Source organism: Erithacus rubecula, assembly GCF_903797595.1.
Source record: "Erithacus rubecula genome assembly, chromosome: 6".
NCBI classification, from domain to species: domain Eukaryota; kingdom Metazoa; phylum Chordata; class Aves; order Passeriformes; family Muscicapidae; genus Erithacus; species Erithacus rubecula.
Window position 1 is genome coordinate 37,018,760 of NC_136688.1, and position 13,389 is coordinate 37,032,148.

At 36.3% G+C, this 13,389-nt stretch overlaps 1 protein-coding gene across 1 annotated transcript in view; it reads right to left on the reverse strand.

Moving 5' to 3' along the window:
- The window catches only part of SLC25A21 (solute carrier family 25 member 21), a 230,537-nt gene that overhangs the window by 5,491 nt on the left and 211,657 nt on the right, over positions 1-13,389 (reverse strand). The window contains exons 6-9 of the mRNA XM_079307683.1: positions 11,876-11,983; positions 7,737-7,901; positions 2,547-2,728; positions 1,679-1,731 (exon numbers count right to left, since the gene is read on the reverse strand). Coding sequence (XP_079163809.1) covers positions 1,679-1,731; positions 2,547-2,728; positions 7,737-7,901; positions 11,876-11,983 — 508 coding nt within the window. The remainder of the gene's footprint in view (positions 1-1,678; positions 1,732-2,546; positions 2,729-7,736; positions 7,902-11,875; positions 11,984-13,389) is intronic.

The window sequence follows — 13,389 nt, forward strand, 5'->3', positions numbered from 1 at the left end:
GTATCTTCTTGCCTTTGCCTGTTGGTTCAGTTGGTGGCTTGGAGTGGCACCTCTAACAAACAAGGCTTCTGCTGAACTGGGCTCACCTTTCTAGGGATAGGCTAAGATAGCCAGGCACACAGAATTCCTACTTGAGTTTCTCCTTATCATTTATCCTACAGAACCACCATCAAACTTGAAATTCTCTATGAGAAGGAACTCACAGACAGCTAGAGAGAGCAGATGTTTGCAAAAGGCTTTGACCAAAAACAACCCAAAAACATAGACACAATGTCTAACACGTGATTTGAACTCAAATCACGGCTGATTCCAAATCTCATACTGTGTGATCTGATTGTCTATCTCTTTTCCTGTAAACACTCACATGTTGGAAGAAGGAATTACCTTCCCAGTCACAATAAAGACTGTATTATTGTTTCATCAGAAAGTTAAACCTATATGTTAGTTAGCCAATATAACTATAGAAGTATTTAGAATGAAGTTCACATGTAACTGACTTGCTGGATTTTGGCCAGAATGCATAGTCATATGTAAGATGGAAAATTTTATTCCAAAATCTGCTGTGCTAAGAGGTACTGGGAAAACTAAACACTGCCTTCTCTTTGCCTTGTATATAATCTAGTATCTTTGGAGTGTGAGGGAAAAGGCTTTTAGCTCCAGAGCTCCTTGTTTCCCCTCCCCACCTTTTCCCTCACCCTGCACAATAACCAGGCACGGTCTAGTACTTAGCCAGATGGATTGGATATGCAAACATTTACAGACAAACCTAATGCCTCCTTTATACTGCAGAACAGGCTCTGTACCTACTTGCTTTACCTATGTGTGTTCTTGCATATTAAACAACCAGCTTGAACAACTGGAAATACAATTTCATGGAAATGGGATACTGTTCAAATTGGGGCTTCTGCTCTTTTTGACGTAGACTGCCTTTGTGGGCTGACAAAGTCTGAGGGCTCAGTGCTTTGCTTTCATGATTAATCAAAACCAGTCAGGAAAAAAAACCTGTAAAAGCCAAAGAAGATACAGCTCTCTACCACTGTGCTCTCACATTTAGAGTAACAATTAGTAAGAAGGGGTCAAAAAACAACCCCAGTTTTAAGATATCCTGATCCCCTTTGTTTTCCAGGGCCATACAAGTCTCTTCCCAGCTCTGCTATCAGCCTTTTACTGTCTGCCCCCATAGAGCACAGAAGAAGAAAATAACTGGAATTTGATATGCTTGAGCTGTGCTTTGACTAGTTGAGTGCATTTTATGAAGAGACTCTAACCTACATTTTAGGTTGACTTCACATAGGTATGGAATAGTCCTATTGAACTCAAAAGATCACATTAGAAGGAATAGGAAACTTTAAGAAACTTCCAGAAGTTTTACAGTTCTGTCACTTGCATGTACTTTGGTTTGTCCATAAATAAAACAATTGCACAAACCAGCAATTACTTGGATCTGCAATTCTCCGATGTATATGTGTAAATTATTTTTTTAGACACATATTTAGCCAAATACATCTGTGATACTACTAGAAGATGCTATTTTATAAAAAGAAACTGTTCAAAGTGAAAGACATTTTGATTCCTTTAATTGACTGAAATTCATTACATTTTCTCAAGAAAATGAAAAAAAAAATGGGAAGAGAAATCAAGAACAAAAGCAAAACAGAAATGACAGAAGTAAAATTACCTGGACCCAGCCTCATGATCTTGGGAAGCAAGCCTTTGTACAGAGCCAGAAATCTGTAGCAGAAGAATAACAAACAAAACATTTCAAACAATATTCTTGCTCTAAAAGAAGAACAGAATTGTAGCATATGTTTGTTAAAATGCTGGCAGAGCACTTAGAAGCAATTATTTGAAATTACACGTGTTCAATAGCAAGCTGTATCTGGATTTTAACATTTTACAGAGGCAGATCAGATGAAGAGAAAAAGTTAATCAATGTTCAGTCACAAAAGCAATGTTGTGAACCTAGCCAATCAGAAATATGACTTTAATCAGTGAGATGGGTTTACTTTCAAGACAAGTCTGTTAACAACAGCTGCATACAGGGACAAAATGACTGATATAATTGAATATCAAAGCCACAACTCAGTCACCACTTGAGAAATATTTTTAAAAGTTGGAAAACGTTATTACCACAAGGATCTGTCCTCAGTTTAATTATTTCAGCAATAATTTTAAAGGTACAGAGGCCTGCCTAATTACAATTGGATTAAATTGAGAAATAGTCTTCTTCTGTTCATATTTTCCTTTTACAAAATGAAGAATTGAAAAAATTACACGAGATATATGTAGCATTTACTTGGGGAACATAAATTTTGACAATGCAATAATCATCTTATAAATCTCTTGTAAAAGTTCTTATGCAGTAGGAAGATATGTCCTTTTAATTCTAAAATAAATTTTCAAAATGCTACATTAGGCTCTTTTGATATGTGAGTTCAGGGTGGCTTAATGGTCCTCATCAAATCTGAAATATAACAATGTGGTTTTATAGACCCATATGAACTAAAACAGAGGTCTGGACATTTATTAAAATAAGAATGTTTTACCCTTCCTCTTTATAGACTGTTGCCATAGTTTTAAAGCAGGTTCTGTACTTGATCTCTCCAGGAACTGGCTGTGGTCCTTGAATCCTACTTTTTGCAACATCAAAAGGAATGTTAATAATTGAGGCTATTGTTCCCGAGACTAGCCCGATTCCAAATTTCCTCAAAAACTCCAAATTTGGATCCTACAAAAAAAAAAAAAAAGAAAAAAAAAAAGAGGAAAGAAAGAATAAAAAAGGGAAACGGAAAGACCTGTGCAGGTTAAGCATTATAAAGTAATAAGCATTTAATCAGAAAACTCACACAACACACTCGTGTTATTTTAGCGGAACACATTAGGATTTCCTACGCTGGAACTTGTTTTCTTGACAATCCTATTGGCCATGTTTTTACACATGGTCTAAATTGCTGAAGTACACATTTCCTCACACAGGATTTATAAACACAGTTCATAAAGAAAGACTGGTATGGCATATGGGGATGATTTGTATAATTGGGCTTCACAATGTACTTAGTATTACTGTATCAAAACAGGAGAAATCCAAGCACACTATTAGCTAATTGGCCAGAATATTTTACAAATGACAGCAACTTCCACCATGAAGCCTACTAAAACACTCATTTGTGTGTTGGACCCCCAAATGCTAAATTAAATAAAGACTAATCTCAGTCTGCTGCCATTCCCCTCCAGGTTTTTTACATTTATTTTCACATGTAGCTGATCCACTGTACTGAGAAGTGCTAGCTTCCTGTTATTAACAATCCAACTCGGCACAACGGCAAGAGAGCCTCCACGTTCTGCGCATTATAAGCGGTGGTAATTCACTCAGCTAATTGCCTGAAGAATTTACAACAGATTGTTTCTGAACCCTACTATATGCACACGGTAAAAGTTAGAAGTAGGTTAGAAGTGCATCTAAAAACTTCTTTGCTCGCTCACAGTTCACAGTTCAACTGGGTTTTATTTGATCTTTTAGAAAGACCTCCTACTTTGGCATTTCTAGGACATCAAAGAGCCCAGAGTTTATCTGGGAGTCAAAGTCCCTTGAAGCAGGTTTAATCCTATTTCTCTAAGTAGTGGAAGTCACAGGGAAGTGTGTTCCAGAACATTTCCTATGCACATAATTTGGTTTTGCTATCGGTTTTCAACAGAGGGACACTTTTTTGCTACATCAGATTCTTTATATGCAGCTTACTTCTGTCATGAAGGTGCTTTAATTATAGAAAATCATCATTAAAATAACAAATGGTCTTGCTGGGTTATAACATCAGCACAATGTTTAAAATAAGGCAGTTTTTTATTTCCTAAGCTGATATGTTTTTAAATGAAAAAGAAACCAAGAAAGAAGTTTTTATTTCCAGATTAGCAACAAGAAAAATAAATTAAAGCTTCCGTAATATACATTGGATGAAGCCCATACAGGTGTTAAGAAAGAAATGTCAAAATCAACAGATCTCTTAATTTCTTGGAAATAAACCTCAATACCTTGATTTTACAAAACATGAAACATACTGATAGCTTAAAAAAATTAGAATCACTTGTGGTACAGGAACTATAGTCCTTTTTTAGAAAAGATCTTAGCAAAAAAGTTCTTTATTCTGTACATACAGTGATTTAAATGCAAATACAACAAAGCCAATATTTCTGGTATCTAGAGAAGAAAAGAAGACCCCTTTTGAAGCATTTTGCCCACTCACAAAACTCGACTCTAACCAAATGTACCATAGTCAACACCAGCTTTGCTATAACTTGATTTTTTTTATCATAAACCTCATGGGAAAAGTCTTTCAATGAAATTAATCACTGCAATATCTGGGCAATTTCATTAGTATAAAGATTCAATATAAGTTTAGGTGTCAAAAATCCAAATTAATTTTTTTTCTAAAAGCAGAGCTTAGTGACTCTGAGATTATTCCAACACTCACTCTGATCCAGTCTTCTCCTAAATCACCTTGACTTACTATTTCTTCAAATCCATTGCACCACATCCGCTTTTCACTCTATTCCTGCACAGAACTTCTATGTTGGCATGGATCTGAAAGCTACTACAATGAAATTATTATCTGCTATTTTACTCACCAAGCTGAACAGCCCATTTGGGTTCCCCTTCTCTTCTTTGCCTCTAGAAGTTCAGAGCCCCTTTTTCTTACAAGACAATGCACTGCTCAGCACCCCTGGTGTGGTGCAGCAGCCCTGGTAACAGGAGGCACATCTGCAGTGGCTGGGGCTGGCAGTGCCCAACTTGAAATCAGTCTTGGCCACGTGTCAAAGGGGGCTTTTAACAGGTGTGAGGAAATTTCACACTGTTAAGAAATGTGGAAGCCACTTGGAGGTGGTAGTGAGCAAAAGTTTTAATGAAAATAATATTTAAAAGCAAATTTAATTATGATAAAAAATTGCTCAGTGAAAGCTGCTGGACACCTATGAAATGCAGTATAAAAGTAGATGCCATTGCAAAATAATTTCATTGCTAGGGCAAAGGCATAACTGCTAATTCTCTATGGTTGGTACACTAGTGGCCATTGAAAGAAATCTGGCTTATTCCATGTTCAGTAAACAGAGAACAAGGTCGGCTGTAAATGGTGTGTTTAGCAGAACAGACTGAACATATGAAAAATTATTCATTATGGACATTTACAACCCACACATGTAATTGATATCATTTGACCACTCAACCTACAAAATTTATTGTTATTGGCAAAATAGGCAGCAAACATCCCTAATTTGGATGCAAATTTAATGCACGGTTTAGCTGACAGTTAAAAGGCTCATTCAGAGACTTTCACACATTTTCCACTTATGTTACAGATGGTGGACAGCAAATACATAGTCAATCATCAAAATTATTTCACAAGTGCAGAACTACTTCTCAATTTTTATATATTATAATTTTTATATATTTGCCAGTATTACAAGACTGGCTTTAAAACTTTATTTTCTGGCAATATATACAAAGTTAACAAAATAGATCTTGTAATGAAATCAAGTATGTGAGAAATCTAGACAAATTAACAACAGTTTAATATTTTTCAGACTAACTGCAAACCAGCTTCTACCAAATTCCTTGTACAGGTTTGATAACTCTAAGCCTCTAGTACCTGCCCACTGACACAAGAGGTTTAAGTTACAGGTCATAAATTATTGTCAAATACTTCAATTTAGCAGTCACTGAAGTGAAATTCAATGCATGTAAGTACCTGAGACATAACCTTGGCTAGCACCAGCCAGATGAGGCCTGATATGGCTTCTTAAATTCAGGGTAAGTTTTGCATTGATTTTAATGGGAGTTTGATCAGAATTATTGGCTATGGAACTGATGCTGGCTAGCCCAGAGAGTCCTCTTAGCTTTATTAGCACTATAAAATGCTATCACTATTCAAAACAGACTGGCTGCATGAAACCAGCCCATGGGGAAGAGTTCTTTGCCTTCACCAGCCCCTAAGCCACACCCAGGAGCTGATGCTGGCTGGCCAGGGATGGAGCTGTGCCAGGGAGTGTCCAACAGAACAGGCAGCTGAGCTCCAGGGCTGCCACCCCATTTACCAGCACACATGTAGGCACTGTGCAAGCCACCATGTAGGGCACTGTGCACTGGTCAAGCACAGGGAAAACCTCTCCACTTATTTGCAGTTATCCCACACTGACTAAATTGCCTCTTGGTTTTGATAATATTTGAGGACGGCTGGGCCACTGGCTGACATTGAAGTAATTTCCCTTTGGTTTCCTGCATATATTTAAACCCATGTTGTAGATGTTAAAATTTTTCTGCATCATAAAAAAATTCTGTATAAAGTACTAATTTCCTTTAGACCATAAAGCTCTGAATAATACATTTCTAATAATGTAATACTTGTTTCCTGTTTTTTAACATCTTAAAGGCTAGGAAAGTATGCTTATGCCAAGTATTATTACTATTCAATTCCTATGCAAGAATATTTCCCTTGATTCCCATAGGAGCTGCATATTAGTCTCTGTCCTTACCTGCATATTTTCCTGAATTTTCTGCATAGTGTTTATAATTTTTTAATCTTTTGATCAACACAAAAGTGTTTACTCCTATCTTAGTAACAAGCTGTGCTTGTGCCTTGAGTTTTTAGAATGTATGATTAAATTACACTGTAAAATATGCTTAGATACACTGTAAGAAACTTGTAGAAACTTGTGGGTCAGCTGCTCTTGAACAATTCAATTTACTGTAATAATCTGCAAATAAGAAGTGGAGCTTTTCTCCATTTACACAACACTGCCAACAAAAATACCAGGCTACTCAGAAGTGCAGAAAAAAAAGAGGTGTTACTTCATCTGGGAATAGAAACCGATCCCTTTTGATGTGAATTGCACCTTCTTACATGTATATCACTACATATTACACCTGTGACTGTTTAACTGTCATCATCTAAAAATCACATTAGTGAAAACAGACTTCAATAAGTAGCATACTGGAATCATTAACAAACCATTAGTTGTTTCTCACACAGCCATTTAGAAAGTTGTTGATATTACCACATTTTCATTAGTAAAATTTCCTTTTGTTGTCAAGGGAATGCTTGCCTCCTTTGTTATTTAAAGTAATATAGGACTATCAAAATTTCTTTAAGTGAAATTACAGCTATAATGACTTTTTTCTTTGGTTAGAAATGATATAAAGTCCCTATCCATGACCCTTTATATCCTGTTTTGGACTGTCTCTCTCCCATAAGGATGAAACTTCCCTGTCATCCTTCACTACTAGGCTGAACTCTCTTTTGAGTAAATAGAATTCTGGCCAGAACAACCTACATAATGCAGCTCAGTCACCTCTGCAAGCTTAGCCCCTTCGTGAATACTGTCAGAAGTTCTAGAAACTGTTTTTTCTCTTCTAAGCCTGTTTGCCTCAAAAAAAAAGTGTATACATATTCAACATAAGCACAACATACCAGTATCACATTTGCTGCCTTTTTGTACTGCTACTATGCTATAAAAGGAAATTCACAAAAATGATAATTGAAATATGACTAGACTAAGTTTTGCTTAAAAAAGTGAGGTTGAGTCCTTAACTTGTTTCCATTAAAATGCTATGGATTTCTGCAAAACAGAGCTAGGCCAGTCACTGTTTATCACTAAACACCAGAGCTTTGCACAGAAAAATAGAGTATGAATTAAAATGTCCAACTTCTCATCTGATTGCCTATTGCACTGTATGAAGAACTTACTTTATTGACTGGAAGGATGTTTTTCACATTGAAGTAGAATCCAAAGTAAACCATGTTAAAAACACCGTGACGGCCCAGGGTTGCAGTAAGGCCTTTGTTGAGTCCTTGGGAGCCCAGACCACCAGTTTTAATGATCTGCTGAGCTTGAACAAAGCTAGATGGTTGCTACACACAAGTTAAGCAAAAGAAGGAAGAGATCAGCTTTACAAAAAGAAAACAATAAACATAGCATAATTTCCATCCTGTTGACAAACACAGTGCTGCCAATTCTTGTAATTTTATATTAAGTATCACCGTATTTGTTATTTTTCCTTTCCTGTGACCATATAAAAATCATAACTTTAATTAAAAAAAGATTCCTTGTTTTTTCTGTTTGCAGAATAAGATGAAAGCAGGACTTGTGTACTGTGACAGAGTAGTGCTGTAACAGATTTCCATTTCATAAAAGGCACAAAGGAAGAAACTGCCTCATATCAGACAGAATCTGCTTGGCCTCATGCATTTTTGATCTTTTTTTTAATATACCATGATATTCAGAATTAACTATTCCCCTTTTGAATATTTTACATTTTTTAGCAGCATTATAGAAACATTACTTTCAAAAAGTTGATGAATAGAGTTTGGTTTTCTCCAAAGCATAAAGCCAAAAAGCCCCATAAAGCCATAAAGCTCTGAGTAACCAAATCTATAATTAGAAAGGCAAAACATAACTTCCACTAGGAGGTTCAAACATGAAAATATAAAAGAATTTTGACTACAGTACTGTGAATACCACTAATTTCAATACACTTATTTGTTTAATAGCTTTCCATTACAAAATATCACTGTGGTAGACCAACAGCATCAGCCAAATCATGCTACTATATCTGAAACAGCATATGAATGGTTATTTAGGTTACTGATGAGTTTAATCTTTAATACAAAGTTTAATTCTGGTTTTTTCATATTTATTAACTAATATTATCCTGTTAATGCTCTGCATATATTTTACTAGAGTTTAGCTTTCTATCAACTCCCAAGAATTCAAATCGGAATCTTTTCTAAAATGGAGATACTAAACATGGATACCAGCAATAACATCATTTTTGGGCTCCAAAAATGGACATTAGACCTCTAAGGAATATTACAGCAACCTTCAATATTAAGGTATCCCTTGGCATCCCTTTTCTTGAACATGGATTCACTCATGACTCAGAGGGGAAGCCTGTCACTTGCTGAACACCTGAGATGGGATTAATAAATCCAAATATAGACACCTGCAATATCTACACCTGACTTCCCTTTTCAGCCCTTCAGTAACAGAGGACTCTGGCAGCACTTCCCTTTTACCAAAGGAGGTGTCATCATGTCAACTGATCAAACCACAGAAGGTCTGAGGTTCATCATGGATGATGGAAGGACCTTAGACAGAGGAATTTATTGTACAAACACCTGGAGTTAATGCACATCACAGAGCTGTTGACTTTTCCTTAATGTAGACCTACTCAGTGGAATCTGGAGTCAGATTCTTCTCATCATAAACCAGAAAATTGTATTTGTTTAATTCATCGTAACTCTTATGTCAGGTGAGAAGATTTTAATCATCATACCAGCTTCTATAGCCAGTGACCTATCCAGGGAAAGGGGAAAAAAAAAGGAAAACCAAACAACATGGTGCTGGGCTTCTTGCAGTTTGCTTTAACAAAAAGCCACCATTAATTTTACCCACAGCAATCCACCTTACAAAAGGGCTGATACGTGATTTATAGTGGCCTTCCTCTTTAAATCTATCAACCCCCGAAAGATGATCTGCTACCACAGAACAATTCAGCTGTCACTTCAGGGTGTGAATATTTGCTTTGGGGGTGTGCTGGAGTCTGGGTGTGAGTGTATGTGTTCATGCTCTTCCTTGTTCCTTTTAAACAAGATATATTTATTATTTCTATACAATAGTCAGAGAAATATGTGAACTGCATTAGGTTTCATCATGTAGTATGAAAGCTCCACAATGGGATAGGTACACACTTTACTTAAACCTTTTAGAAAAACAGTGCATGGCAGTGCCTCTTGCTGTATAATATAACCTCTGGACATGTTTCTTCCAATGGGCTCGAGTTTACATGCTTTATTGTGGAATGTTCTTTAACATTTTCTAAATGAGATCTTGATGTCAAGGTATAAAGTCACTGGAGTTTTTTTTCTAATTTACAGCGAATTTTGAAGCTCTAACACTTCAAAAAGATATATTAAAAATTAATATGTCTGTGATATAACAGTTTTTGTGATTTAAGAACTTAATTTCCCTTGGATTTTTTTCCCTAGAGCAAGTAGTTAATATGTTCAATGTAAACTAGGTTTCTGGTAGAGTTTAAATACCATTCTGTCGCAATTTTATTTGTATGATAATACACTATTATTTGGATTTTGTGAAATTTTGCATTTAAATTAAATTAGGGAATATTCACCTGAACAACTCCGAATGCTTTTGGACAGCTACAGTTTGATTATTGTAGGATTCTGATGGTCATCAAGGAAAAGATGCTACAACTAAAGGAAGTAATTGGCTAAAATTTACAAACTAAACCACCTCAGATTTGTTATAAATGTTTCAGTAGCAAAAAATATTAAAATGTATGAAGTAAAAAGATACATTGGTCTTTTACAAATTTACAAGGAACAATTTGTTCAAAATGTAATAGTGGTTTGTTTATATTTAAAAGCAGAGGTATTTTAAAGCTAGGATAATTGCATGGGCACAACTGTGAAGCAGAAAGATCCAGAGTATCTGCTCAGTTCACTACTGCTGGAGCAGTAATTGTGCACAATTTTTATCACATCATCTTCTTGGCAGACAGGTCCTCCCACACATTACTTTTTCCTTCTTTCAGTCTCTCTTCTCCCAGGATCCTAAACATTTTACTCTTGCTTTACACTATTTATCTGTTTAGTGGCTTTGCTGCCCAAGTTTAAAAAATGTCTAGACTGGAGACTTGCAGCAAATAAACACGTCTTTCATATGCATTAAGAATCGAACAGGAGTTTACCAAACATTTAAAAATTTATTCTGGAAGAAAATACTTTTCTGGATGAGTTATGGAGTAGGTATTCCATGACATTTGGAAATCAGTAGCTGCATTTTTCCAGAGTGTACCTGAGGAGCTTGGCCCAAACAGATTATGTAAATGCCCAGGTCATAAATCTCTTTACTGTGCATCCCCCAAAAGTGTTCAATTTGTGCAATGAGTGCCACAAGGTATACAAGTATTAAGTCAGTCAAAACTTAATAGTGGAATATGCAAAAATCATGTCCCACCAGGTATTCAGCCAATCTTTTCATGTGATGCTTATGTCATTTGGCATTTCTACCATGATACAGCTGATTTCTCAAAAGACTTTGAAAAAGATGACATGACAACTGTTATTTTTACTCAGTGAGGAAAAAAGGAACTGTATTACTGCCTTCCTTCACTTTATCCTGGAACATCTTCTGCATTAAAAATTAATAGAAGCTACTGCATTCCTGAGAACACTTGATTTTCATGAATTACTGTTTTCCAGTTTAATTTTTTCCCCCTTTTAGCAGTACTCAGAATTATGAACAATGTTTTGCACAATGACTTCTTTGGACAAAACAATATTTGAATAACAAAACTCTGAAGAGAAGCAAGAATTTAAATTATCAATGTACTTGTTATACAACAATTTCCCAGTTTGTGCTAATAGAAGTTTCATCCAAGAAACACAGGGTAAAATACAGCAGCAGGACTCTGTGTAGGGCACAGGGCTGTGGTGTTTTATGCTAACCTTTGGTGCCCACTTGAAATCTGGAGCCTGCTGGGGTAGATGTGCTGTGTACAGGGGCTCAGGTTTGTACTCCTGGGTACAATTCCTCACAGTGCAGTCACTGGCTGCTTGGGAGGGATGAAGGTGCATTTCAGGCCCTGAGTATTTCCAGAGGAGATGCTGATGCCTCTGACAATACTGCATGCATCTCTACAAATCTGAAGGCATGGTCTATTGGGTCTCTTCCATTTCTGCTAAGCTTGTGGAGAAAATAATTTTAATCCACCAATATATACAGACATTCAGCTCTAAATATAAACCTCAAAGTGCATGATGCCCAATAAAGCATAAAAAGGAGAATTAAGCAGTTTTCCTACCTCTGTGAAGGCACTCTGATTGGCCTGTAAGGTAACCTTCACCACTTCAAATGGGTTAACCACAACTGCCTCTGTCAACCCAGAGCCCAAGCCAGCAACTGCAAATGCCTAGGAAAATTAACATGACAAACATTAAGCAGTAAAATGCCCTCTACATCAGATTGTGAAACTGAGGGATACAATGAAAACTGCAAGACTACAGTAATGCAGCAGTATTATATTGCTAAACAACTTTAGCCCTTGATTAGATGCTGACAGTTCATGAAGACAATATGACAATAGCCATAAACCATATTCCAAAACAATCAAAACAAAATGTCATAGTACTCCATGTCCATGTATTCTTTTTTCAGCTGGAAGGGAAAATGTGGTACCAAATTATTACGCAAATGTGGGAGAAGTGGAAAAAGAATGTCCTCATGTTATCTTTGGGTGGACTCTGGATAATAACACAAATATAAGTGTAGTTATGCAGCAACGGAAAAAAATAAAATCTCTGAACTGAGCATTAAGCTCATAACACTAACATATTAACTTAAAAATCCATGTAAAAAACAAAAATAGTTCAGGACTTTAGCAAATTGCACAAGTAGAATGTTCACCTAGTAGTTAACAATCCTAGAAAGGTTTGTATGGGAATGAGTGGCACACAGAGAAATACCAGCATTCATTGCAAGGATGAATTAACTCAATTTTCTGAGAAGTTGGTGGCATTTCAGTCATAGATACGGAGATATTCACTGCTTTGCTTTGCATATTCCATCATGATGCACCATTTTAAGATACTTTAATTTGTTTTTAACAAAAAGTAGTACTAAAATATTGAGGTTAATTGAGAAAAATCAGGGGATCAAATTTAATGATCACTTTATGCATTTATTGCCTTCATTTAACATCCCCAAACTCTATAGGTGCTGAAAAAAAGTCCCAGGACCAAAATACATTATAATGAGTACATTTGCTGAAATTCAAAGAAACCAATAGTAAGGTAAAAAACAACAGTGGAAAAAAACTCACTGAACACAGAGGGATTTGAGCAGGGACTCCTGAGAGCTTCATAAAGAGAGGAATGGAAAGTTAGAAGGGTAGTGGCAAACTCCAGTCTTGCTGCCTTTGGAGAAGATTGTGTTACCAACAATTTGATTTTTCCAGTAAGATGGGAACGTTTCATCATCAACCATGAGACTGAAGTCAGTAGGAAGATGATGCTAATCCATGCATCTCTCTTTTAGTAATAAGTATTGCCTTGATACGAAGTACCTAGAAACATTCTGCCTGGCTTAGACCAGAATCCCCCTCAGCCTTCTTTTTCCCTCACTACTTTAGGGCCAAAAATGCCTCTATAGTAACAGTATTGCACCAAAAATGTGAGTGGTTTCTGATTGTTCTAAGCATTGCTGCATCTGTTCTATGAATCAGAGCAGCTTTTGGGCAGCTATTGCATGTTTACTAGTTTTCAGCCTATTTTTCTTCCCTCCAAAAAAGTGCTGGGGTACCATAGAACCTTAAACTCT